We start from the raw sequence: 25223 nt of genomic DNA on the forward strand, positions 1-25223 counted from the left end.
TCTCCTTCCACCCATAGTATATTGTTCCCTAGGGCTCGCAGAGTAAGAGTGGAAGTACATTCAAGGGGAAAGATATGCAGAATGAAAACAAGATGCGTCCCTCTCCCACCCAAGTCATCTTCCCACGCCCCACGTGGGCAGCGACCTGGTGCAGCACATACCGGCCGGCTCTATACTAGTCACTTCTGAAAGACCATATATTTAAGAAACTCAAAAGCCAAATTCTGAACGTTTTAGGAATCATAAGAAAGCCAGTTTCCCACTCATCTCCTCTACTGAAAAGCACTTTTCACATGGGGAGTGGTATGCAAGGAACTCAAGAGTCCTCAGGGAGGGGACTGGTGAGAGAGCAAGAGAGGAAGGGGACTTGGGGTCTGTAAGGGCGACGCGGGTTGAGCAGCAACCCTACAAGCAACACAAGCACTGAGTTATGTTTATAAACACTTTATTCAGTTTGTTATAGTGGGCGACTTCCCAGCTAAATGCACAGATATAGGCGAAGTATTCCTGGGTTAACGCAGCAGCCAGTGGGTTACGTGGGACTGAGCATCGAGGCCAAGGAGAGAGCACCGAGGATTCAGAGTCGACCCGGCCGGAGACCTGAGCCGAGGGTGGGCCAACGTCCCAACACTGACAGCTGCTCCCTTCTTCCCAGGTGGGCACACTGCAAGGCATATTTTCAACTTCACACCATTTCACTGATATCAGGGGAACAGATATTACAGAAATGGAACCTGGGTCCTGGTGCACCTTAACTGTTGCTTTGTAAGTCACAAACTAGTGTGTGAACAAGAATTTTAGAATATTCCGCTAACGGTGAGCCACAGGGTGGTAAGACTCCTTTCCCCCTCACTGCCTCGTCTGTTTTCATTCCTACCTGAATTCCTGTCCTTAAGCCACACACCCTGATGTCCAAAGTCTCACGTACACAACAAGCCTCTCAGATGACAACAGCTATTCCCAAAGCAGCATCTTATGCAGACAGTCTGTGACATCAAAGAAAGAAAGTGTCTCTGGTTAGCTATCCTCTGTAAAAACTCGTTCCCCCTGACCAATGCCTAATCGAGAGCATAATTTAGAAGGCAGATTTAGGAAGTGGACTATGGATCAAAATAGGAAACAAACCCCAAAAAGCTATCGTCCGTGGGAACTGGGCCAGAAAATGACCAGTTCACAGATGGTCTCACTTGAAGACTACAGAACTGTTGGTCACATAATTATTAGAAACATACTGGAGTCTACAGCTGATAATCTGCAAATGGCTGGGTAAAACTCTGTCTACAGGAATGAGATGGTCAGTCGAGCTCAAACCTTCTCTAACCCCCAGGAAAAATGCTGGGTCGGAAGGAGAGTCGCAAGACCTACAGCCTTTCAAGGGCAAGAAAGGCCTGCCAGGATGTCAGAGGTTCACACACAATATTACAATTTTAATTCTGAAGGGCACCTTGAGTCCCACTGGTCACTTTTCTGAACTTATCTACCAGGAACAGACTTGACATCTGACTGGGATTTAACTTTTTGGCAAAACAGAAACTTTGGTCACAGCCACAGTTCTATAAAAATGTTTTAACGAGGTTATTATTTCTGATTAAAACAATATTTTTAGCAAGTGATACATAACAGTAACAAGAAAGTAAACATCTTCATATCTAACGCAGGAGCAAAAACTCTTTACCAGCATCTTGTTTTAAATACAGCCAAAGAGTCAGCAGTGTTTATAAACAGTAGAGAGTTCTCTTAAAGGGAATCAGAAAAATAGCAAAATAAGGCACAGTCTGTATTTGTGTTAGGCAGTAGTGTTCTTTCTGGAAGGCACAAATTGGAATCTGACTACCCAAAGGTTTAAAATGAGGGTAATGTCATATGACTAGGACAGCTAACTTGGAACAAATTTCCGTAACTGGAATCACTGGCAGTTAATCAGACAACATTACTGCTAGGTTATTACACTCTGCAACTTAAGAAGTCTTCTTCATCAGCCCATATGTAAATTTGAAAAGGCACTGTGCAAAATGGGGGCTGGGCTGACTACACCTCTAGTTTGGAGTGCATATTACAAAACAAAGGCACATTTCCTAGAAAACAAACTTTACAGTCACTAACAGAAAATAATCGTTTTAGATATAACAGTAGGTAAGCTTGATAATATAGCAGGTTCTAAATCAAAACTCTTGAAGAGGTTTCTTGAACAGCAGGCTGGAGTTTCACTGGTTCTTCAGGAAGAAACACTCCACACTAATAAGCAGGGGAGATGCAAAAAGTGGAAAAACAACAGTTTAGTCGTTCAGTGCAAATACAGAATAAACATCAAACACTGCAGTCTAAGTGTGAACAGAAATTCAATTTCTGTCCAATTTCCTATTAGTGGCTTTTCTACATTTTTTGGAAGGCTAGAGGAGGCTGTCTAAAAAAGGATCCAAGATATATTTCTTTAAATAGTTCTCACGTACTGGGCTATGAATGGCAATGGGCTGTTCCAATATTGTACACAGTAGCAGTAGTAATGATCATAATAATAATAATGATAGTTGTGTGTATATATATTTCTTTATATAACTATTATTATTGTATGCCAGGCACCATCCTAAGCACCTTTTATATATTAACAGCTTTGTCCTCATAACAAACATGTGAGGTAGGTACTATTATTATCCCCGTTTTATAAATGAGGAAACTGAGGTTCAGAGATATTAAATTACTTGCCCAAGGCCACACAACTGGATGGTGGAGCTAGGGTGGATCACAGGTAGTCCATGCTTTTAATCACTAGACTACACTATTTCTCATAAAAGGAAACCTCTGATGAAAATATATTCAGAGAGAAAACTTACTTCCACTCATTCAGTGGAAATGAGTAAATTTTCTCTAACGTCAAAGGATTACTGTTTATATCGGAAAATCTCAGACTCAGCACCCAAGTACTTAAAACACTTAATAATGAAAACAAAAACCTTTGGGATAAACTAACATCTCCGAGGGAACTTTTATTTGGAGTTCCTGTATATGCAGTCAATTGTGAGCAGAGGAGGCTTCTGCAAGGAGTCTGGAGCAGGGAACTCACCAATGATGATGACAATGATGATGACGACAACACTGATCCCTATTGCCCACATCTGTAACGACACATACGTCCATTTCATATTCAAAACTAGAGATTAACGTGCTTACTGAAGAGTATCATATAATATCGTTCTAGTCACAGAAGGAGAAATAAAGGTGCACCACCATCTGAAATATTCATAATTTTTAAAGCCTAAACTTAATGTTCTCAATTAGGGCCTGGAAGTTACTTATCTGCTTTTTATAACATGTTCAAATGATCTGTGGTCCCTACATAGGCCTTTGTGTATACCTGTCTTCCACCTAAAGAAGGGCTACTAAGCCTGTCCCATACGTCAGAAAGTGTCACTTCCAACCCAGGAAGGGATCTGATCGCAGCACATTTCTTTCGCAGCTGTGTAACCTCTGCTTTGGGCCATGCTCCTTGCGCAGCTGCTTCCTGCTCTTCTGTGGAGCACACTGCGGCTTTCGAGTGGCTCTTCCCTTTGACACTGGAGCCATTCACAGCCACGTGGAAACTGACCACCTGTCCAGCCCTCTCCTGTCAACCTGTGTGCAGGGCTCTGCTGGGGTGGAGGGCTGGAAGGGGCTTAGGTCTACGATTGATTTGGGATGCTCCTGTTCTACATGCTTCTGAAGGTCGGCCCCAGAACATGGAGAATTCCCAGTTGTGGGCACAGGAAGAGGATATGCAGTCAGTGTTTTCGATTCAGAGTCAATCCACACTTCCACGCGAGGGAAGGCAAACTCAAGATTCATGAAAGTTCAATATGTGTAGCCTCTGTCTACCCTGAGACTACAGAGGGTGACTTAATGTAAAGACCAGGTAAAAGCGAACTACCTTGCAATTCTTCCACCAGTATTTTCTCTTCAGCTTGGCAGCACTCGTTTCGAATTGGGAGGCTCCTGCCTGCAGTGCGTCTGCACGGTCATCCAACTCAGAGAGCTTCTGATCTCTTTCCAACACCTTATCCACGTTGACCCTCATGATGTCCACCACCTGACGAATATGATCACGCTCAGTTACACGTAAAGGAGTGAAGAACAAAACTCCTCAGTGAAATTTACCGGCATTTTTTTTTTCAGGTCAGCACTTTACTACTTTGAGCCAAACTTCCATTCAAAAAAAAGAAAAAAGGGCTCACCCTTTCAAGTTAAAAACACGCAGCAAACTAGGAATAGAAGGGAACTTCCTTAACATAGTAAAGGGCATCTATGGAAAAACCCACAACTAACATCCATGCTCAATGGTGAAAGACAAGGAGGCCCACCTTCACCACTGTTGTTCAACATTGTACTGGAAGTTCTGGCCAGAGAAATTAGGTAAGAAAAAGAAATAAAAGGCATCCAAATTAGAAAAGAAGTAAAGTGATCTCTATTTGCAGATGTTTCCATGTACAGAAAATACCAAAGTATCTACCAAAAAACCCTACTAAAGTTAGTAAACAAACAGTAAAGTTTTAGGGTACAAGCTCAATAGCCATAAATGAGCGTGCTTCCATACACTAGCAATGAAAGGGAGATTAAGAAAACAATTCCATACGATAACACCCAAAAGAATAAAATACCTAGCGATAAATTAAACCAAGGAGGCCAAAGACTTGCACACTGAAAACTGTGAAACACTGCTGAAAGGAATTAGACCTAATGAAATGGGAAAACATCCCATGTTCATAGATTGAAAGACTTAATATTTTTAAGAGGGCAGTACTCCCCCAAGTGATGTACATATGTATAGATTCAACACAATCTCTATCAAAATTCCAATGGCTTGGTTTTTTTTTTTGCAGAAAGGGAAAAACCAATCCTCAAATTCATATGGAATTCCAAGGGGCCCTGAATACCCAAAACAGTATTGAAAAAGAAAAACAAAATTGGAGGAGTCACACTTTCCAATTTCAAAACTTGGTGCTGGGACAACTGGACAGTCACTTCATGAAGCTGGACCCTTACCTTACCCCAAATGCAAAAATTAACTCAGAATGTATCAATGATCTGAGTATACAGCTAAAACTATAAACCTCTTAGAAGAAAACGTAAGAGTAAATCCTTACAACTTTGAATTTGGCCATGGATTTGACACCAAAAGCAAGAGCAACAAGAGAAAAAATAGATAAATTGGACTTCATAAAAATTAAAACCTTTTGTGCATCAAAAGACACTGTTGTCATAGCTGTGAAAAGACAATCCACAAGATGTAAGAAAATATTTGCAAATCATGTATCTGACAAAGGTTTAATATCCAGAATATATAAAGAATTCTTATCAACCAACACCAGAAACAGACTACCCAATTAAAGAATTGGCAATGGACTTGAACAGACATTTCTACAAAGAATATATACGAACGGCCAACAAGCACACGAAAATATATTCAACATCATTGGTCATTAGGAAATGCAAACCAAAACCACGATGAGTTACTAACGCATACTCATTAGGATGGCTATAACCAAAAAAATGGAAAATAACAAGTGTTGGTGATGATGTGGAAGAACAGGAACTCTTGGACATGGCTGGTGGGAGTGTAAAATAGTACATCACTGTGGAAGAGTTTGGCAGTTCCTCAAAGAGTTAAACATACTAGGGCTTCCCTGGGGGCGCAGTGGTTGAGAGTCCGCCTGCCGATGCAGGGGACACAGGTTCGTGCCCCGGTTTAGGAATATCCCACATGCCGCGAAGCGGCTGGGCCCGTGAGCCATGGCCGTTAGGCCTGCGCGTCCGGAGCCTGTGCTCCGCAATGGGAGGGGCCACAGCAGTGAGAGGCCCGCGTAGCGCAAAAAAACCAAAAAAAAAAAAAAAAAGTTAAACATAGTATTACTATACGATCCAGCAATTCTACTCCTAGACCCATAACCGAGAAATGAAAACAGGTGTACACATATAAACTTATATGCAAACGTTTATAGCAACACTGTTCGTAACAGCCAAAAGGTGGAAACTCAAAAATCCACCAACAGATGAATGGATAAACAAACTGAGGTATCCATGTGCAATGGAATACTACTCAGCCACAGCAATGATGTCCTGATAAACGCTACAGCTTTGTGGAACATGTGATGCTAAGTGAAAGAAGCCAGCCACACAAGGCCACGTATTGTACCCCTGTTATATGCTATACCCAGAGCAGGCACAGCCATAGCAACAGAAAGCCAGTTAGAGGCTCTACCATTCGGGAGGAAGGGGGAATGGGGAGTGATTACTAAATGCATACAGGGTGTTCTTCAGGGATAGAGAAAAAAACTGAAACTAGACAGAGGGAATGGTTGTATAACACTGTGAATATACCAAATAGCCCTGAATTGTACTCTTTAAAATGGTTAATTGTATGTTATGTAAATTTTACCTCAATCTAAAACAAAACAAAACAACTCTCTTTAGTAAAGAAAAAGGACCCAATTTGATTTCATAAGTTAACAGAAGTTTCATGTAGGATGGAATTATAATGGGTTTCTCAGCATGAAAATGTAAAAATTTCACAATTAAGGTCATAAACAAAATCTTCAGACCAAAATATTACCATATGATTTAACAACAGAATCTAATATTAGTTTAACTGTGCTTTTTAAGGCAGCTAAATGCAGAAAGACCAAGATATGCTTGTTCAGCAGTGATGGCTTTTAGGACTATGGAGATATTAATACTAGCTTGAATTTCTCAAACAATTTTCTATTGTAGGTCTGCATATATAGGGCAGAACAAAAGATGCTCTGAGGGTCTTCTAACTCAAGAATTCCACAGATACAGATCTGTTGGGCTAGAGAAGTTTCCCAGCACCTGCCTTCTGCATGTCGATAGGCAACAATTTACAGAGACTTGCTGGGCTGGGTAACTAGTATGTCACACTACTGGAGAAAGAATTTTGATGAAAAATCTGGTCAGAAGGATTGGTCCTGGCTTGCGCAATCTATAGGCCTAATCCTCAAAATTCTATTATTTTATAAAGTGGTTCTTTTTTCTTCTCTAATTTTTTATTTATTGTGGCAAAATATACATTACAAAGTGATTCCTGAAGGAATGTTCTCAGAGAGGAGAGCCTGTACTTTAGGTATGTGATTCGGTCACAGGAAAACAACCTTGAAACCAGTAGGACATGACTTCTCAGAAGCTTAGGTAAGGGCTTGCAAAACAGTAGGGGACAAAATTTTTTTACGTTTATGACAGTCAAAATTTACTTTACATTCACACTTTTACGATCCTTTTTCTAAACAGAGCTATTCCCAGAGTGTTCCCATGTTGGCTTATGATTCATGTTTACAGCACTTCTGGGCAATACCTCATCCACTTGATTTTGTGTCTGCTGAAGTCTTCTACTACCGCCAGAGGCAGCGCTTGACCCTGCAGGTGCGCTTGTAGTCCTGAAACATGAAAAGACACAAGCATGAGTAAATTAGGATTCCAAACACACTTCTGTAAGTATGAAGATGTACTGGTGTTCCTCAGTGTTAGGAATTTCAGAACTAAAGCAGAAAAAGAAAATCCTTCCTGCATCAACAAACAGAGGTCCAAATGACACCTCTTCTAATTCCTCTATAACTTTAAAGATTCACCCACGTGTTCAAAGGGACCAAGGTCTGAAGTGAAGGTTTAACAGGATCTCCTTTGTATCACTGAAGGACCTGATCCTAAGATAGGTAAACTCTGCTTTCCCATTTTTTATTACTTGTTTTAAGACCTACACCTACTTAAAGGCACTCAGTACTCTTCTGAGCTTTTCACTGTGGCAAGAATGGTCTTCATAGTTATGAACAATTATAGAATGCCCTTTTTCCAGTATGGAGAAATAGATTCAGTTAGAGAAACAGAGTCAGAAACACCAGGATGTGGGGTTGAGGGGGCGTCAGTGGGAAAGGTAAGATGAAGCAATGCTCCCTCTCTTAAGAGGTACTTCTTTTAAAATCCTCATCGAATTCTTTATTTTTCCCCCGGACAGATCTTTTTTGACCACTCTGGCTTTGAAGTCCTAATTGCGTCCATGACTTGGCAATGCTTTGGTTTTTCAGATATAGAAATATATAGCCTTGCCTTCTCTAAGAGATCACAGACTCCTGTGTCTTAGAGGTCTCTTCCCGTGTCTTGCATACAACGGCCACTGATTCACTGATTCAACCGACAGTTATTTTATACCTACCACGCGCCAAAGACCAGGGAAGCAGCAGATCCCACCCCTGCCCTCAGAGAGTTTATTGTCTGATCGATAATAGTGAAGGGCCAAGTACTGGTGCATTTTCTCCAAGCATTTTCTCATTTAATCCTCAATACTCTTTGAGGGGGACACTACTATTAACCTCATTTCAAAGATGAGTAAAGTAAGGTTTAGAAAGTCCACACCGCTGGCTGCAGTGGAGCCTGTGTTTAGACCAGGTTCTGTATAATTCTACGGATCTCAGTTTTAACCACCGCGATCTACTGGAACAGCAGCCTCAAGCAGGAACACTCCAGAGGGGTGGCCCTAGTTCCTGGAAGGAACTCTGCGAAAGCACCCATTCCTTCCTCCTCTGTAGGTGAGGAATGAGCAGGTTGGAGAGGGGACACAGGGTCCTGGTGAATCTTGACACTTAGCGTTCTGGGAATGTTACCACGGGAAACTCCACGTTTTCAAGTACAAGAATGCTTCTGCTTAAAAAGAGAGCGGAGGCGCACAGCTCTGCGCCAGACTCCACTCTGACTGCAGGTGCCTTCACACAGGGCCCAGGTCTTTTCCCTTGCAACTTCCGGAGCCCAGCCCAGGCACCAGGCAGCAAGCAGGCTCTGCAGGACGAGGGCAGTGGTCACAGCTCCCCTTAGGGAACTTGGTGGGGGGGGGGGGGGGAGGAGGGGAAAAGGGGAAGCGGAGGGGCGGGGGCGGCTCTCCCTACCTCCGGAAAACCCCGGCCGCCCCGCCCTCACCCCTTCCGCGTCCGCCCGCCGGCCGCGGCGCCCTCCGGCGCGGCCGGCGGCGCCGCGGGACCGATCTGGCCCGTCTGCAGTCCGCACCCCCGGGGCCTCCACCTGCCCCCAGGCCTCGGGAGCCCCCCGCGAAGGCCCGCGCGGCCTGCGCCAGCGTCCGAGAGGCGGCGGACGGGAACCGGGCCGGGAGGGGGGTCCCAGCAGCGGGCCGCCGCCATCCGGGGCCGAGGCCGCTCCGCGTCGCGCCGTGTCACTCACATTTTGGCAGCGGCGGCAGCGGGCGAGGATCGGTGGACCGGCGCAGCGGGACAGGAGACCTGAGACCTGAGACCTGGGACCTGAGACCTGGGCGGGGCGGCGCGGGAGCGGTGACGTCACCGGGATGGGCCGGCGGGTGGGCGGGGCGCGCGGGCGCGAGGGGGCGCGCCGGAGGGGGCGGGGCGTCTCGGGCGGGGCCACCGCAGATCGCTGAGGCAGATCTCTGGGCTGCAGCTCCATGTTTTTGCCGCCGCCGGTACGGACGCTGAGGCACGTGGTGCATTAGGCTCTGAAAAGGGACTGTGCAGATAAATGAAGGTGGGGACGTTTTACGTTATTCTGGGCCCGTGGGTCATTTCTCTGGCCCTGACAGTACTGGAGACAGCCCATGGGCTTCCGCTGAACGTGCCGCATTAACCCGGTGGTCCTGGAGACCAAGAAACTTGTCAAAATGAGGGGGGAAGTTCATTCAGGGTATTTGTCACAGGCGTCGATTGGATTAGGTTCCCTCTCTTCGTGTGTTCATTTGTGACACGTATATTTTTCACTGCACAGATCTTATTATAATCTGTTTATGGGAGCCTTGACATGAGGGACTGTACTTTCTACGTTTCTGTATTTCCGGACCCCCAAGCACAGAGTAGGTCCTCAACTTTTGATTTCGGGTTGAGGCTGAGGCAAAAATCTGAATGCAGTGAGTTACTGTGCAAGGTCTTTAAGTTGTTACTGAAAGTATTCCTATCAACATCGGCAACTCCTACATTAAACAAACAAAACACCACAGAACACCAGTAAGTCAACTGGCAGATCAGATGAGAAATGAAAATAAACACCAAACTGTCTTTTCCAACTCTAAATGGCATAATTTGAAAAGGGAAATGTTAGTGTATATTAGAATAAACAGAGTGTCACAGAGGAGGTGAGATTTGAGTTGGGTTAAGTAGCTAAAAAGAGAACTTTCCAGGCATGGGAGGAACAAACATCATGAACAAAGAAACAGTGGACATGGACATGGTTTGAACAGACCAACCAGGATGTGCAGGTTGGGGCATAGGTGAAAATAAGGCCGAATAAAGATTGAAGATAAGCAAGAAAGGCAAATGTCATTTCAGCGCAGGGGGTTGTAGAAACCATCAAGGCCTCACGGATCTGGGAGCTCTATCACGCAAAACTTCTCTGGCAGCAGCAGTGGGGTGGATTAGACGGAAGAGGGACCACCAGGGAGACAAAAGATGAGGCTCTGCAGTGAAAGGGAATGAGACTGATGACGGAGCTCTTGGAAAGGAAGGCTGGTATGAGTAGTCAGCTGAAAAGTGCCTTTTAAAAAACTGCAAAGGGTTTTAACTGAAAAGGTGAATTCAGATCGGTGTCTTTATCTCTCCAATAACTGCCCTTAGTCAAACGACTGATAGGTTGAGCGATGCCTGAGAAGATAGTTGACAAGTAACTGTTTTAGGAACAGTGGCTTCAGTGAGAAACTTTTTCTTTCCTGTACAGATCTGAAATTATGTAACGTTCGCGGTCAAGACACTGTATCGGGATAGAAGGAAATATTTGAAATGATTTCATATGGTGTGAAACGTGCTGATCACCTTGGATTTCAATATCAGTTGAGTTTAAAGCAAAACACACATAGTATGGGGAAATTTTCTTCATTTTTAATTTACAGCAGAAAGAATATAAAGCATTCAGAAAACATTTTCCATATTTTAAGGGCAATTCAAAACATTTTGCATGGTTTCCAGCAGCTGAGTTCTTCAACAGATCCATTGATTCAATGATGCTTTACATGCACAGTTACAAAAATAAAACTTACAAAAAAGAAGACATCTAGACTAGTTTTACATGCAAGTCTCAGGGACCCCCCATTGGGCGCCAACTACTGTGTGGAACTGCCATAAGCGACCGTGCAGCCAGAGAGGGGTTCTAGTTATTGTCTCGATTTCGTTCACACAGTACAGCTGATTTCAAATGGGTAACAAGAATAGCAATTAAATCTTCAGGAGACAGAATAAGATTAGCTATTAATTTTATAATGAAATCCTACTCCTGGCACTTGGGAATTTAGATTATCCAAGAAAGCTGCGTTTACCTATCATCTTATATTCAAAAATTAAGATTCACAACCGAGAAAAAGCGGTCAGAAATGCTTCGTTTCAGTGGAAGTGCATTTGTACCTCACCTGGGATTCACAGTTGTACTGGTAGGTTACACGGGTAGGTTTCGAACCTACTTCTATGCCCTCCATAAGAACGCTCCTAATTCTATGTCAGTCCTTATCTTTCAGATTTTCTAACTTACTCAGCTAATAATGTAGCATGTGAAACATTAAAAAAAAAAAATGAGCGTTAAAGCAAATCCACTGAGGTCATTACTCTTGTCAAAAGATCGGTTATTTGTACCAAGATGGAATAAACATACCCAAATTCAGTATTAATAAAGGATATTCTGAAAGAGCTGGCTTTCACGTTCTCTTCCCGTTGATGAATGCAACTGTGTGTTTGTAAGTGTCCTCCTATAGGTCAAATTGTGTAAAATAATAGGTATTTGGGGGACTGCAACAGCTGCAACATAACCCACACATTTAAAGACAAAATTGAGTCAGGTCAGTTTACAAATGTACAGGTGGCTGCTAGTTGTGGGGCTGTCACTGTCATCACAGCTGATCACAAGCAGTAAGACGTATACTGTACAGTAATTCGAGGTTGGCAGTGAAAGGAAGTAATTAAAAAACAAGTACAATTATAGAAAAGGCACCAAGAGCACTGACCCCAGTTGTTACCACAACCTTTTTGTATCTACCTTCCTTCTAAGACACCAGTTTAAAAGCTGATTTGTGAATATGTTTAGGCTTCACAACAAGCCTTGAGTTTTCACTTACAGTTGGCAGCCAGAACCGAGGGGGAAAAAAACTAGTCTCTCAGCTTTACACCAACTGGTCCTGAAACTTAACCTGGGGATTTTAAACTGGCATCAGCAAATGCGAACTTTATTCTCTCGATTTAACATCAGTAGTTGAGTTGTTAAAAGCATCAGATTTCTTTGGTTCCTCGTTATGTGGAAATAGTAATCATATACCATGACATCCCTACGAGACCAGTTTGCATTCTTTTAATTTGTAGTTATTTTTTGTGCAATTTTTATTACATTTTCTGATTTCCAGCAGGAGATATGAAAACACGAGTCATTTTTCTACTTTTCATCCTATTTCTTTTGTCAGGTTTTGACCGTTCTAAGTGTTCTTTGTTGGAGTGAGTGGATGGTGTTAAGCTATATACTGATTCATCTCATGATTATCTGTTTAGCAAAAGTAACTTAATTTTTTTAAGCAATATCAGCATTCACATTACTTGGCACCATTGGCAAAAAAAAATTTAAATAAAATAAAATAAACTCCTGGTAGCCCAAATTAAATGTAAACATACCCTTTTTTTTTTTAAGTAATGTTACTCTGCCTTTTTTCCTAAGTCTTAATACAGTAGCTCTTTTTTTTTGCAGTTTAGTCATGCTTTAGCAAAATGTTCTTCTAAAGAACATTTAAAATAAAGTACTCTTATAGTGAAATAAAGTTTTTTTTGTTTCATTTTACAGACCATAGCCACTAATGCTTTGCTTTTGTTCATTTCTTTTTTCTTGATTTCATGCACATATCTCTGTTTTAATATATACAATATATACAAACAATACATCCACATTTTTTCTCGCTCATTCAGACAAAACTATACAAATAATTTTATCTTGCCATGTTATTGACCTTTGTGAATAAAATATTTAGCAATTAATATAATCCCTTTCAAATATTTTCTCACTTTCCATTTCTACCTTCTATATATACACAGAAACTGCTCAGGTTGGATGAGATATAGCCAAAAATATGGGATTTACTGGCCAGAACGCAGCACCACACTGATCTTTTAGGTGGCAAATGTCCAGGCAAGGTTTATGACTCCTTAGAATGACTACAGTTTCCAAGGCTACTAAAAAAAGCTACATGCTTTACCAATTCTCTAAGTAATTCTCATTGCACATGAAAGTAAGGCAAAAAAATTAAAGTGCTGAACATGAGAAAAGGGACAAGATGATGACTATCCTCGCAGGTTCTTGGGAGGTGGTGGGGACAGAAAATAAATTTAAACTCTGTACGCTGTTATTCATCATTTCCAACGCATTACCCGTTTACCACGCACCCGCCCCTCTGCAAATTTCCACAAGACATTAATAACCTGCAGATTTTAAAAGTTGCATTAAGTGTGCTGTAAAGATTGAAACACAAACAGACAAATTAAAATCAACTAAACACAGTGAAGGAAATGAGAACACACGGACCCAATAAAGATTTGTATGATCTAAGCCCTCCACTGAGAATCAATCCCAAAGATTCAGCTTCTTGGAAATAACTGACAGGTGCAGGAACAGCATTCTCTTTGTTGCTAGTGCATCCCCACCTTTTCTTATCTATATTTTTGGTATAAATATTTGTACAGTTCCACACGATGTTTGAATACAGCCCTATGTGAGAAGGAAGACGGCTTCTTCCTAAGAGGAGGAAAGCCTCTTTCGATTCCTCGTGGTGTCTTGTTTGCCCATGATCCAACAGAAGATTGAATTCCAGGATGTCTTGCTGATCAAATTAAAAGTTGTCCATGAAAGTGCAAATGCAATGACCAAAACATTCCTGTTAAAATCCTGCAGCTCATCTCCCCAAAACTGCAGAGGGATTATGTTGTGTGTGTGTGTGTGTGTGTGTGTGTGTGTGTGTGTGTGCATGCGTGTGTGTGTGTGTGTGTGTGTTGTCGCATGTCTCTCCTAAAAACAGAAATGAAAACAGTCTGAAAAGCAGTGTCACATTGCTAAGGGATGCTGCTGTATGTCTTCAAGTTCCTTGGCCTTTTTCAATTCTTTCACTCTGGAAGAGAAACAAAACAAAAGACCAGGTGATAACTATAGAGTGAAACTGTCACCACATAAAGGAAAGGGCAGGGCCATTCCCCCGGAAGTAAAAAGCCAAGACAAAAACCCTTCTGAGGATTGATGGCAAAGGAAACTCCTGTGAAATTGCTGGGGAAAATATTCCAGGAGGAAGACTGGACCCTTCCTGAAACTTTGCTCTATATCAACACCTCTAAACACAAAGCAAAACCGAAGTTGACTGCATTAAATGAAGTGTAACAATAACATGCTCATTGTAGAAAAAAGTTCATTGCTCAAATAACTTTCTTTTTAGCCTGGTGGACCCCTGTTAATGCCCTGTAATTCCATAGGATGCAAGTTAGGGAAACTGCACACACGTTTATTTAGCTTTGGATATACCTAGGGAGTAAGCTGTTGTTTTGCTCACAGACCCAAGATCGTGAGCTGTCTTGAACCTGACGGCTCATCTGCACAACTCTGATTTCGCTCATGTGATCTGCGGTCTTTTTGATTTTCAGAATTGCTTACTTTCCTCCCATTCCACATTGTAGCTTTAAGAGATGTTCAAGTCACTCCCCCCAGTGCCCCCAGATGGACAGCAACAGGGTGCAATACCAGTAAGGCACTTCGTTCTGTTTATCAGATGTGTTGTGGTAAACAAATTTAAATTGCTATAAATAGAGTCATGGAACGTTCACACTAGCAAATTATTTGTTAATGACCAGTTTCAGTCGATATGTTTTAATATAAAAATTTGCCTTGGCTTTTCAATATGGCCACTTGATGCAGATGGGGTACCTGGGAAGAGATTCCAAGCTGTAAGAATGTATTTCTCTTTATGGACAAATAACTAAGAGCTTGCCTGACTATGAGAATGATCAAATGCAAATGTGACTTCAGGGTCTCACTTCTGAAGTCAGTGTGTGCCCTGTAAGTCACAGATGGTTTGTAGCACTGCATACCATATAATAACGTTTGCTAAAAATGGGTGCGAGAGGATGATTTTAGCCAAATAGAAGTGGCAGTTTCTCAGGACACATATACTCTACCTCAACAGCAAGACAAGAAAAGAATCTGATTTGTTTTCCTAATATGGGCCTATACTGAGGTCAATAACTCCCAAACATAGTTTTCTGGTTCTCTAAGAGTAGGGCCTCTTTGTTATCTTAAGTTATACCAGTAAATTTAAATTTTATTTTAAAGTGAATGCTAGTTTCCTTTCTAGAGAACACTCATGTGGAAAGAAAACATTTTGAAAAACCAGTAATAAGTTACTGCTCTATTACCTAGTTTGGCATTCAATGGAATGGCGTATGTACTATAACAGCAATTTAAGAAAATTATATTTACCACCTCCAAGCAGAATCGTTTCTGAGAATTCTGCCAAGTTGATACAATCTCTTCAAAGAGAAGATGCTCTCTTTCAGAAAAAAAGCTTTCTCACTTTATCAATACTAAAAAGAATTATAATGTTTGAAAACGTACTTATTTGTCTGATTATTTACTAAGTACACCAAGCTCAGCTTGATCAAACAGTGTATCTTCGAAACTATTAAAGCCTTCTTTCTTAATAGGTACCTTTAGAATACATTGTTATATTCGTAACTGGATCCAGGTATTATTTAAACTTTAGAATTAAGTATACTATGGAGTATTAAATTTTCAGGTGACTTGGATCATATTGCAGTACAGATATGTGCATCATTATAGGTCCCTAATTTTGGACATGCATACTTGATAAATGGCTTTTTAAAAATTGAAACATGCTATATTCTGTGTTCAATTTTTAAACATGCAATATCTATACTAACAGCCCTTTGGCTGGAAAAATGCAAGGCATGCACTGATGCCACCTTTCCTTCTGGGCATGCAATGTATCTGTACTTGTGCAGACCTCCTTGCTGAATTACGGCAAAATGGGCATGCTACTTCAAATACGACATTTTATTTCTGCACTAGTACAGGACTCATTCACAAATGTGCAACAGAGACTCCATCACTGATGAGATTTCTAGAATTTGAAGAATTCTGAACTCAAAGCCTGAGAGCATAAACACAAAGATCTCCATTCACAATTTTGCTAGCGTGAACAGGAAGGCTTTAAAAATCTTAAGTTCATCATTGGGATGAAATAAAAAGGAGCGTGAATTATGAACCAGAATTATGAATGTTTTATATAGTTTCATACCAAAGAATCTGTAATCAGCTGGTCACGGTGGGTATAACATAAACTTTTTTTTTTTTTTTTAGTTAAAATGGTCACATTTGTTTCGGCAGTTTCTTTCTGAGCTAATTAAAATGTCAACTAAGTTTTCACAGGGTTTTAAAGTTACCACGTAAATACTCTGCTATGAAGCTAGTGCTAGCCTTACATAGCATTAAGTTAAGGAGAAATGCACGTCCACACACAGAATGACCACGACTGTCTATTCAGGAAAAATGAGACATTCCAATTTTCAGACATTCCAATTTTCTAGGCTTTCCTAACTCCTGAACTCCACTGGAGAATTTAGTTTTTAGTTTCATTATGCAGTTTTCACAGTCTACTAGCGTTATAAATACATAATATTAAAATGAGTTAAATGGCACAGGAAGTTTTTTTTTTTTTACGGGAAGTTGTTAAAGGAGAAATTAGGAAAAAAGGAAGAGAACACTGATGTTCCAGGAGCTACATGGGTTCCTTAGTATGTGTTGCATTATTTTAGTCCTCACAATATCAGAATCATCTCCAGTTCATAAACGTAGAACCTGAGATTTACAGGAATTGAGCAACCTACCTCAAATTATATAGTTAATAAATGGCAGAGTGGGGATTTGAAGCCAGGTTTGTCTGACTTCACTCCTCCACTCTGCTGCCTCAAACAATATCTCAGGGCAACAACAAGAAAAAAACATTTTTAAACCCAATTCTTATTTTATTGGTTTTCCTAAAAGTCTGTACAAAAATACACGCATTTGGAAAATTTCCATGGCATGAGATGAGTACGTTGTTGAAACTGATGATGACAATTACATTTTCTCAATTCTAAGACGTCATCCTTCATAAGACCCTATGTTGATTCTATTACAATGTTTTGGAGGAAAAAAAATACCTCCACATAAAATGTACTTATGAATTTTATGACTGAAGTAGATCTGAAACATGAAAAGAATGGGTCTGAGAATCAAGGCAACCGAAGACTTTTAGCCTCATTCTCCAATTTGCAGATCATATTGGTGTTAACTTACCTCTGCAAGTTTAGATGAACTTGAGAGACTTTTACAGTCTGCACTACTGAAATCACAAGTGGAGGTTTATGTTACTTGAGGGTAGGTTATTAGGATAAGACAGCGGTGCCTAATGTTTTGTTTTGTTTTGCTTTAAATCAAACGTCAATTGGGTAAAATATGTTTGACTGTTATGCTGCCTCCAAAGGAACAGAAAACAATTAATTCTATTCACTGAAGTGAATGAGAACAACATCTGATACTAGAATTTTTGTTAGTAAGTTCTAAGAGACAGATGTTTCAAATCAGAGTGTTTCAAATAGTCACAGAGATTTGTGGCCGCCTTGTCTCAGTCATTCAAGACATGAATAATGACTAAAAGGCATAGGTTAACTGAAAAGGCCTCTACCACGAGAAAGATACAAAAAGTTTAACAGTTATCATCTCTGGGTGATTTTCCTTGCTTATTTGTATTTCCAAAATGTACTACAGTGAGCATGTGTTTCCTTCATAATAATTATTTCTGCTTGTCCTTCTTTAAAAAAGTTTCTAGGATGTTTTTCTATCCATCTGTTACTACTACTGTTTCTTACAAATGTTGTATTCACGTGACATAAAAGAACAATTGAAAAGTTCAGTGGAGGGGAAAAAAAAGATAAATTTTATAGACCAAAACCAAAAATCGATTGAGCTAGTTTCCTTGATATTACCTATATTGTAAACATATTTTCAGTGTGAAAACTTGGTAAAGGTAGAGCAGAAGTTTTGAAATTGGAATGATACCTGAAAATTCTGTACCTGTGGTCACTGTATCTATAGAACTGAGAATACAGAGGTCCAGTAAACTTCCGTTACATTACGTTACACACACTCAGCTAAGGGTTACTGAGTTTTGGATTCTCTTAAAGAATTGTAAGTGTTAGCCTCATTCAGGGCTAGGAAAGAACTGAGTCTAATAATGTCCAGGTTATCTAAAAACAAATCCCATGATAATTACACTTACTTCTGAATTTCCTCACATGGAAGACAGGCAGAGCAGTCTTCCTGGAGACTGTGAAGACAATTAATACAACATAGGAACTGTAGCTTCTGTAGGCACAAGGCAATTGCTACTATAAGGAGAGCTGCCAGGACCACGTTTCTGAACTGTGCATCAGTAACTTCGAAAATGGTACTCGTGTTCCTGGCTTGAATCACGGTAATTAGAATAGCAAGACTTGGACCTGTGACCATCCAACTGTTAAAACTGAAGACAAGCCCAGGATTTCCCCCAAGCATTCTATAGGCTGAAAATAATCTTTCGGATATTGTTGCAGTCTCAGCCCAAACCCAAACCCAAACCATGTTGCATTGTAATGTACTGAAGTGATGTGGTAAGCAACAGCACTGAAAGCCAGCAGAAGCCCACGGGGTTTCTTTCCATCAGACGTCCCATGATCGTTTATGGATAAATGAAGGAGGCCTGCTTCAGAGACTCGTAGCGAACAATGGCTCCATGGGTAAAGCATTAGGCAAAGCGGCTTCGTTAACATCTACTCAGTAATGCTCAGCCAGGGAAATGTGTCATGAGCCAGTGGACTTTGGCAGGTATATTCTCGCAATGCTGGACGTCAGAAATATACAGGGCAGCCAGATGCGGCTCTCTGCTTAGTTACCTGTTGCTCTGAGAGCTGCAATAGCTCGTGGGGGGGGTTTAGGAAAAGAGAGGTCTTGCCATTTTCCAGAAATCTCATTTGGATTGCAAAACAAAAAAGACAGAGAGGCCCAATAAGAATGACACAGAGCATGTTGTCTGCAATGTAACACACGCCACTGTGTTCCCCAAAGATTCGTTTCCTAAAAGAGGCAAGTAAGACAGAATTACTTTGGAGATTTAAATTAGATGACGCACCCCACCTTCATCGCTTACTCCTTACCGAGCAGACTGGGCCACTTGGAAACCACACCTCACGTCAAATTTAACTAGGGAAGTGTGACATCCAAGCTGTTGACAGAGCACTGTTACTTTTCTCAAACAGTTCACTTGCAGGCATCGTTAGAGAACTGCCCCTTGGACCAACGTGTAGAGAACAACACAAAAAGTCTAAGTGTGACCCGCAGAACTTGCTAGTGACCCACTGAAGATATTTTGCAGGGCTGCTCTCAAGAATCAGTGCTGTCCACGCTACTTACCAAGATAACTAGCAGCATCTGGCCCGGTTAAGTGTTTGGAAACCCAGTTGTCAAATAGAGAGAAAAGCTGTTGTTTAAAAATTGGTGCCCAGAGAGTGTTATCTCTTCTTCCTCCAATCAGGGCTCTTTTTATTCCAGTTGGATGGCTTCACCCACCTTTATTGAACATGGGTAACTAGGCCAGCAATTTTCAAGAGATCGGTTATTTCAATACCAGGAGTCTTACTGTTTACAATACCTGCAGGGACTGTTTTAGGTTATAAAGCCCTCTCACAGAAATCTGATCTCACTAGGGAAAGAAGAAATTTGTCTAAGGCATTGTCCTTTCTAGTCTCAATACCTTGAGGACAAACCTGTTATATAATTCAGCTCTTTACTATTTCCTTTACACCTGAGGCATCTTGGTTTTCTGCTGCAACACTGAATAACACCCTGTTCAAGATATTCAAAATCCAACTGGAATATAGTATTCTCAGCCAGAGCACTTAAATATTTCTTCAACCTTAGAAATCCTTCAGTCATTTGCTGAACTAGTATAACACCTAAGTGAACTAAGAAAAATAATTAAAACTGTTGATTCAAACATCTCTCTGTGTATAATGTTTTCTCTTGACAAGTTATTGTGTCCAAGACAAAACAAATCCCTTTGACGGTATTAGGAACTGGATGACTTCATTTTAAGTTACTGGGTAAATTAGGGGCCAAGTCTGGAGGAGTGACCGAGTGAAAATGAGCTGGCTTCGGTGAGGACCATTGGGGGCTTTTTCTTAGCTTTCCCTGAGGCTGAAAATTTGAAGACACATTGGTATTTTCTGATTGCTCTGCTGCTGGAGTTAGCCAGCTGGACCCTAATTCTGATAATTGACGTCACCTCCCTTTTTAGACATCCTGCTGCTTCATTAACTTAAAAGTTGGGGTCAAATCGTATGTTACACGTACTGTACCATAAAATGTAGTTCTTCATTTTTCAAATATTATCTTCGGATATGTAAACCTTAAATGTCTTAAATATGGTATACTTTATACACTGGTAAGTATATTAGCTTCTTTGACACAAATTCCAGGAATATAAATCCTCCTCAGAGAATGTCCTGCCTCCCAAGAGTAACTTCAACTTGGGGACTCTTGGAGGACCATCATGACTTCTCCGATGGACGAGAGATCCTACTGGGAATTAGACAAGACACAGCTAAGCTATTCCTCAATTCATACGTTAGAGAACAATGACCACGCTGGAAGAAACCTGAAAGCTTCTGAGTTCCTCTCTCTCAAACCCCCTAAGACTGAGTGGCATAGAGGATGTTATGAAATTCCAACTTTCCACGCATGAGGAGGAGTTTTAGGAACTCACAGCGGAATGCAGCGAGCATTCAGGAAGTTAAGGTGGGGACTCTGGTTGGCATGGAAGAGCACTTTTAGAAAATGTACTCTTGAAAATGATCATTAACATGCGAGAACCTAACAGGCTTCAAAAATGCATAAGCAGCCACTTTTACTAAAATGTTGGATCCTTGCAGCGGACGATATAAATTGCATATAACATGCAAGACACTACAGCTTATAGTTAAATTGAATACTAGGGCATGCATCTGTTCTCTGGGAGGTTTTTTTCTAATGGAAAGAGATATTATCTATGTATGCAGAGAGAGAGAGGGACTAGAAAAATGGACATTTGTGTCCCCCTTTTCTCTTATATTTCAAACACAGACATCACTGAGCCAGCACCACTACATGGGACCTGAACTATTTTAATTGTAAGCAACTGCCTTATTCTAGAGAGGTCTGACTAGTTAAATTCACAAAGGCAAGTAGCTGCTTTATTATTATTTTTTTAACAAATTTCTCCTTCAGTGACTATCCATGGTTTTCAGTAGGTGAGGCTTCAGACCTTTTACAGGGATAAGGTTTTGATTTAGGAAAAACTCACAAAAACTCAATTCTCCTATCACCCCAGGTTGGCAAACTACAGCCCATGGACCAAATCCAGCCCAATGCAGGTCTGTGTATAAATACAGTTTATTAGAACACAGTCACAACCATTCATTTTTGGATCGTCTGTGGCTGTTTTCATGTTTCAGGGGTAGAACTAAGTACAGTGGTTCCCCCTTATCCATGGTTTTGCTTTCAAGGTTTCAGCTACCCCATTGGTCAACCGCGGTCTGAAAACAGTAAATGAAAAATTCCAGAAATAAATAATTCATGAGCTTTAAGTTGTGTGCTGTTCTGAGTAGCACGGGGAAATCTCGCACTGCTCCACTCTGTCCTGCCTGGGACGTGACTCATCCCTTTGTCCAGCGCATCCACACTGTATACGCCACCTGCCTGTTAGTACAGGAGAAACACAGTGTGTATGTACACACATACATAGCACTCGGTACTAGCCACGGCTTCAGGTATCTGCTGGGGGTCTTGGAACGTATCCCCCATGGATGAGGGGGAACTACTATATTGCAACGGACATTTATTATCTGGCCTTTTAAGGAAATGTTTTTGGACACTTGGCTTAAAATATAGTGAATAAATATTACCGTCAACATAAATGTAGTGATACGGGAAATGATCTCTCCAGAGACATTAGAAGTTTGAGATTTTTTTCTGAAGCACGATCTTTTCTCTGAAATCTTGCAAATGACTAAATACAGTATGAGTGTAAGGTAAGAAGGGAGGGTGTTGGATGGAGCTGAGTTGATAGAGCTAACCGCCATGTTATATTTTGTCACGTTAGATTTTAAATGCATCTTCTCTTAAGACAAAAGTTGTCAAGTTAATCTAAATTCAAGTGTGATTTTGGTGAATTCAATTCCTGGCTTTTAAAAACCAGTTTTCTGCCAGTAAACCGTTTATTATAACTTAAGATGTGTTACAGTCACGTCTTCATACTTAGAAATCAGCATCACATTCTAAAATCTCACGAACACTCATAGTGTCCGTTGAATGCTCACTCACTATCATTTCTTTAAAACACAAATTCTCTCGGAACATCCACTCTTGACTGCAATATAGAATATACAGATTTCGGACACTTCACACCACCCTGTCTTTCTTCAGCGCTGTCATTAAATGCTGGAAGTCAGGTTTGTTCCCTATTGGATCATGAATGTCCTGAGTTGGTTCAGAAAGGGCAGCTCTGGGTACTGACTTACCTCACGGCACCAGGGAAAGGGAGAGTTAGAAAATGAAACTATGTACCTCTAAACAAGAAATAGATGAGTTAAAAGAAAAACAACAGTATTGCCTAGTGAGCCTTTTTCCTTTAGAAATTTTGACACGGCAGTAGTCGAATTTCACGTGGCAGATTATTTTCATCGCAAATAACCACTTGCTTAAGGCTTTGTTCTAGTGCAGGCTTGTTGAGATTTAAACTTGTCCCACCAGCCACTGTTTTTCTTTACACTGAAGGCTTCTCCCACCAAGTGCTACGCATGCCCTGCGGTGGCTTCAGAAGGCCCTCCCTTTCACTTGCTCATGCATTTGTATGTCTATGGTTGTATGTGACTGTTTTCCTGTTGTATAAAGTAGCAGTGTTAGTAATCAGGGTTAGTTTTTATCTTATTTCATTCGAAATGGATGTGAAACTTTACGGGCATACCTAGACTGCAGCCCCATGCAAGCAAGCAAAAAGCAAAATATTGAAAATGGAAGATAAAGAGAAACTGGCTAGCAGGCAGCTAAACTCACCCTTTTGTACAGCCTATGGTCCACCAGGGGGCTTTGGACAGTAAAACAACACCAAAGAGCTATTAGCATGTGAGGGTCACAACAGAAATCTTATAAATAGCTTTATTTCAACAAAAAAGACTATAAAGGTTTCCTTTTTTGGTTGTTTTTGGAAAAAAAGAAAAGGAGAGTGGTGGTGGGATATGTGAAATGAGCAGGTAGGAAATTCACCAATTTATTTTTCAGTCTAAAAATGTTGGGGTCCATGACTGAGCAAAATCCTTAAGGAAATGGGACACTTCTTATTGATTCCTGAAGCCACTTCCTACCTACCTTTTCTGAGAGGGTGTCATATGAGGTTTCCTATTTTAATGCTTCTAGGGGACAACACAGATGACAGTTTCTCTTAAAATAATATTCAATAACCCAGAATGGCAACAGGGTGACACTCATTCTAGGGAAAATGAGTTCAAACTTCCAGGATAGATTTTTCAGGATTTCTTCAGGTTCCTTCATTGAATATATGGGAATGGAAAGTGAATAGTGACCTTACACAGTCAGTAGACAAAGGTTTTATTCCAATTTGCCTGCACATTTTTCTAGCATCTGGAATTTCAAAGGGCAAGTAAAGAGCCAGTAGGGGTCATTGTTTAATCCCAAATAATGAACAGAAATTCAGATCCATAATCTGATGCTCTCTTCATAAAACAACTTATTAGCTTCATGAGGATATTACTGGTTAAAATACGGACCAAAGAAAGGCAAAATCCTCATGAAATGCTTTTCTACTTGTTTACAAAAGGAGAACTCTAAAAACATGAGTGAGACGATTCCTTCATTCAGCCTCCTGTGGGAAGCAGCCTTTCAGGCGTTTATGTTTTGCTTAAATATCTTACCCTCTCAATTCACTCAGTTCACCAAATGTAAACATGGTAGGCTTTGGCAAAAAAAAAAAAAAAAAAAGAAGAAAATGAACATGGGACTTTCTGTAGTTTTGCTCACAATGACCAAGGTGGCATTACCTATACATATTTTCAAAGTTTGAGGATAAGACCAGAAGAACCAAGGAGAATTTAACTTGTGAACATTTGTTTGACGGGGCTTAAGGAAGAGCCACGTGGAGGCGATTTCCTCGAAGATAAAACCTGCTAGGAAAGTGTTAATCACAGACTCAGCAGTGCTGGATTGAATCCTCCTGGGTTTTTTGTTTTGCAGGAGGAAGAGGAAAAGGGGAGAAGAGTGTGAGCACGTGTGAGAATATATGGCAAAGGGTCCAGGTAAGGCCTTGATATTTTCACCAAAGGGAGAAAATCAACTCCTCTATTTGGCTGCAAGTCCCCTACGGCTAAGTCAAAGGTATGAGTAAATAATAAGGAAACAGAGACTGACTTTGGTAAGGCCTGGAGGATTCATTTCATTACGTCCTGGCCATGTCGCATATTCTGATATGCATTTCCTAACAAGACTTGCTATTTCAGAGTATTGATATGGGCACCTCATTGCTTAGCGTCACGGGGAAAACCCCATCACTGCGTGGTGGAGAGCAAACGCTCTGCGGAGGAATACGGTAAATGTGCAGGAGCTGCCCTGGCAGCATTCTAGCTAGAGAACACCGTATATAACCTAAAAAATGTTCCTTTAAAAGTTTTTATCACTGTGCATGTGTGGTTCTGTCCACATTCCCTTCCATGGTCATGTAAACGAATTATTTTGTTAATTTAAGTAAAAGTGCACACAAGTAGCCAGTTAACCCCTAGTAAGTCTCAAAGTTAGAATACTGTCAAAGTTAGCAAGTAGACAGTTTGAGGGGGAAAAAACCTAAAGTGAAACCTCTGAGAATCAAACTGCACCTGGACACTCGGGCTTTGGGTACAATTAAACAGGAAAGAGGAAATCAGACATTAAAGAGCTTGCTTTCAAGTTTGGGTCTGTAAACTGCATCGCTCCCGATGCACAGAGAAGCGACAAAACTACGTGGAGAGCCATCTTATCACAGCTCAGTCGGCCAATGTCACAGAGGTCAGGCCGGAATATTAACCCAAGCAAAGAAAAGAAAAACACGGTTCACC

The 25223-nt window shown here is 41.0% G+C and overlaps 2 protein-coding genes across 27 annotated transcripts in view; both read right to left on the reverse strand.

Moving 5' to 3' along the window:
* Nucleotides 1-428: 428 nt before the first annotated feature.
* Nucleotides 429-9330, reverse strand: VAMP3 (vesicle associated membrane protein 3). The gene is made up of 5 exons (XM_004272348.3): nucleotides 9208-9330; nucleotides 7337-7418; nucleotides 3902-4060; nucleotides 3062-3113; nucleotides 429-2235 (listed from the first exon to the last, which is right to left on the reverse strand). Coding segments are annotated over exons 1-5 (315 nt in total). The 5' UTR covers nucleotides 9210-9330; the 3' UTR covers nucleotides 429-2215.
* Nucleotides 9331-10843: 1513 nt separating this feature from the next.
* CAMTA1 (calmodulin binding transcription activator 1) overlaps nucleotides 10844-25223 on the reverse strand; it is an 894219-nt gene continuing 879839 nt past the window's right edge. For 17 of the 26 annotated variants that reach the window (XM_004272346.4, XM_033432830.2, XM_033432827.2 and 14 more), the window contains 2 exons: nucleotides 23176-23206; nucleotides 10844-14113 (listed from right to left, as the gene is read on the reverse strand). In XM_004272346.4, the coding sequence (XP_004272394.1) occupies nucleotides 14081-14113; nucleotides 23176-23206 (64 nt within the window). In that variant the 3' untranslated portion in view covers nucleotides 10844-14080. The remainder of the gene's footprint in view (nucleotides 14114-23175; nucleotides 23207-25223) is intronic. The other 9 variants (XM_049707721.1, XM_049707704.1, XM_049707725.1 and 6 more) reach the window with 1 other exon arrangement.

This window comes from Orcinus orca, chromosome 1 (genome assembly GCF_937001465.1).
Source record: "Orcinus orca chromosome 1, mOrcOrc1.1, whole genome shotgun sequence".
Lineage (NCBI taxonomy): Eukaryota > Metazoa > Chordata > Mammalia > Artiodactyla > Delphinidae > Orcinus > Orcinus orca.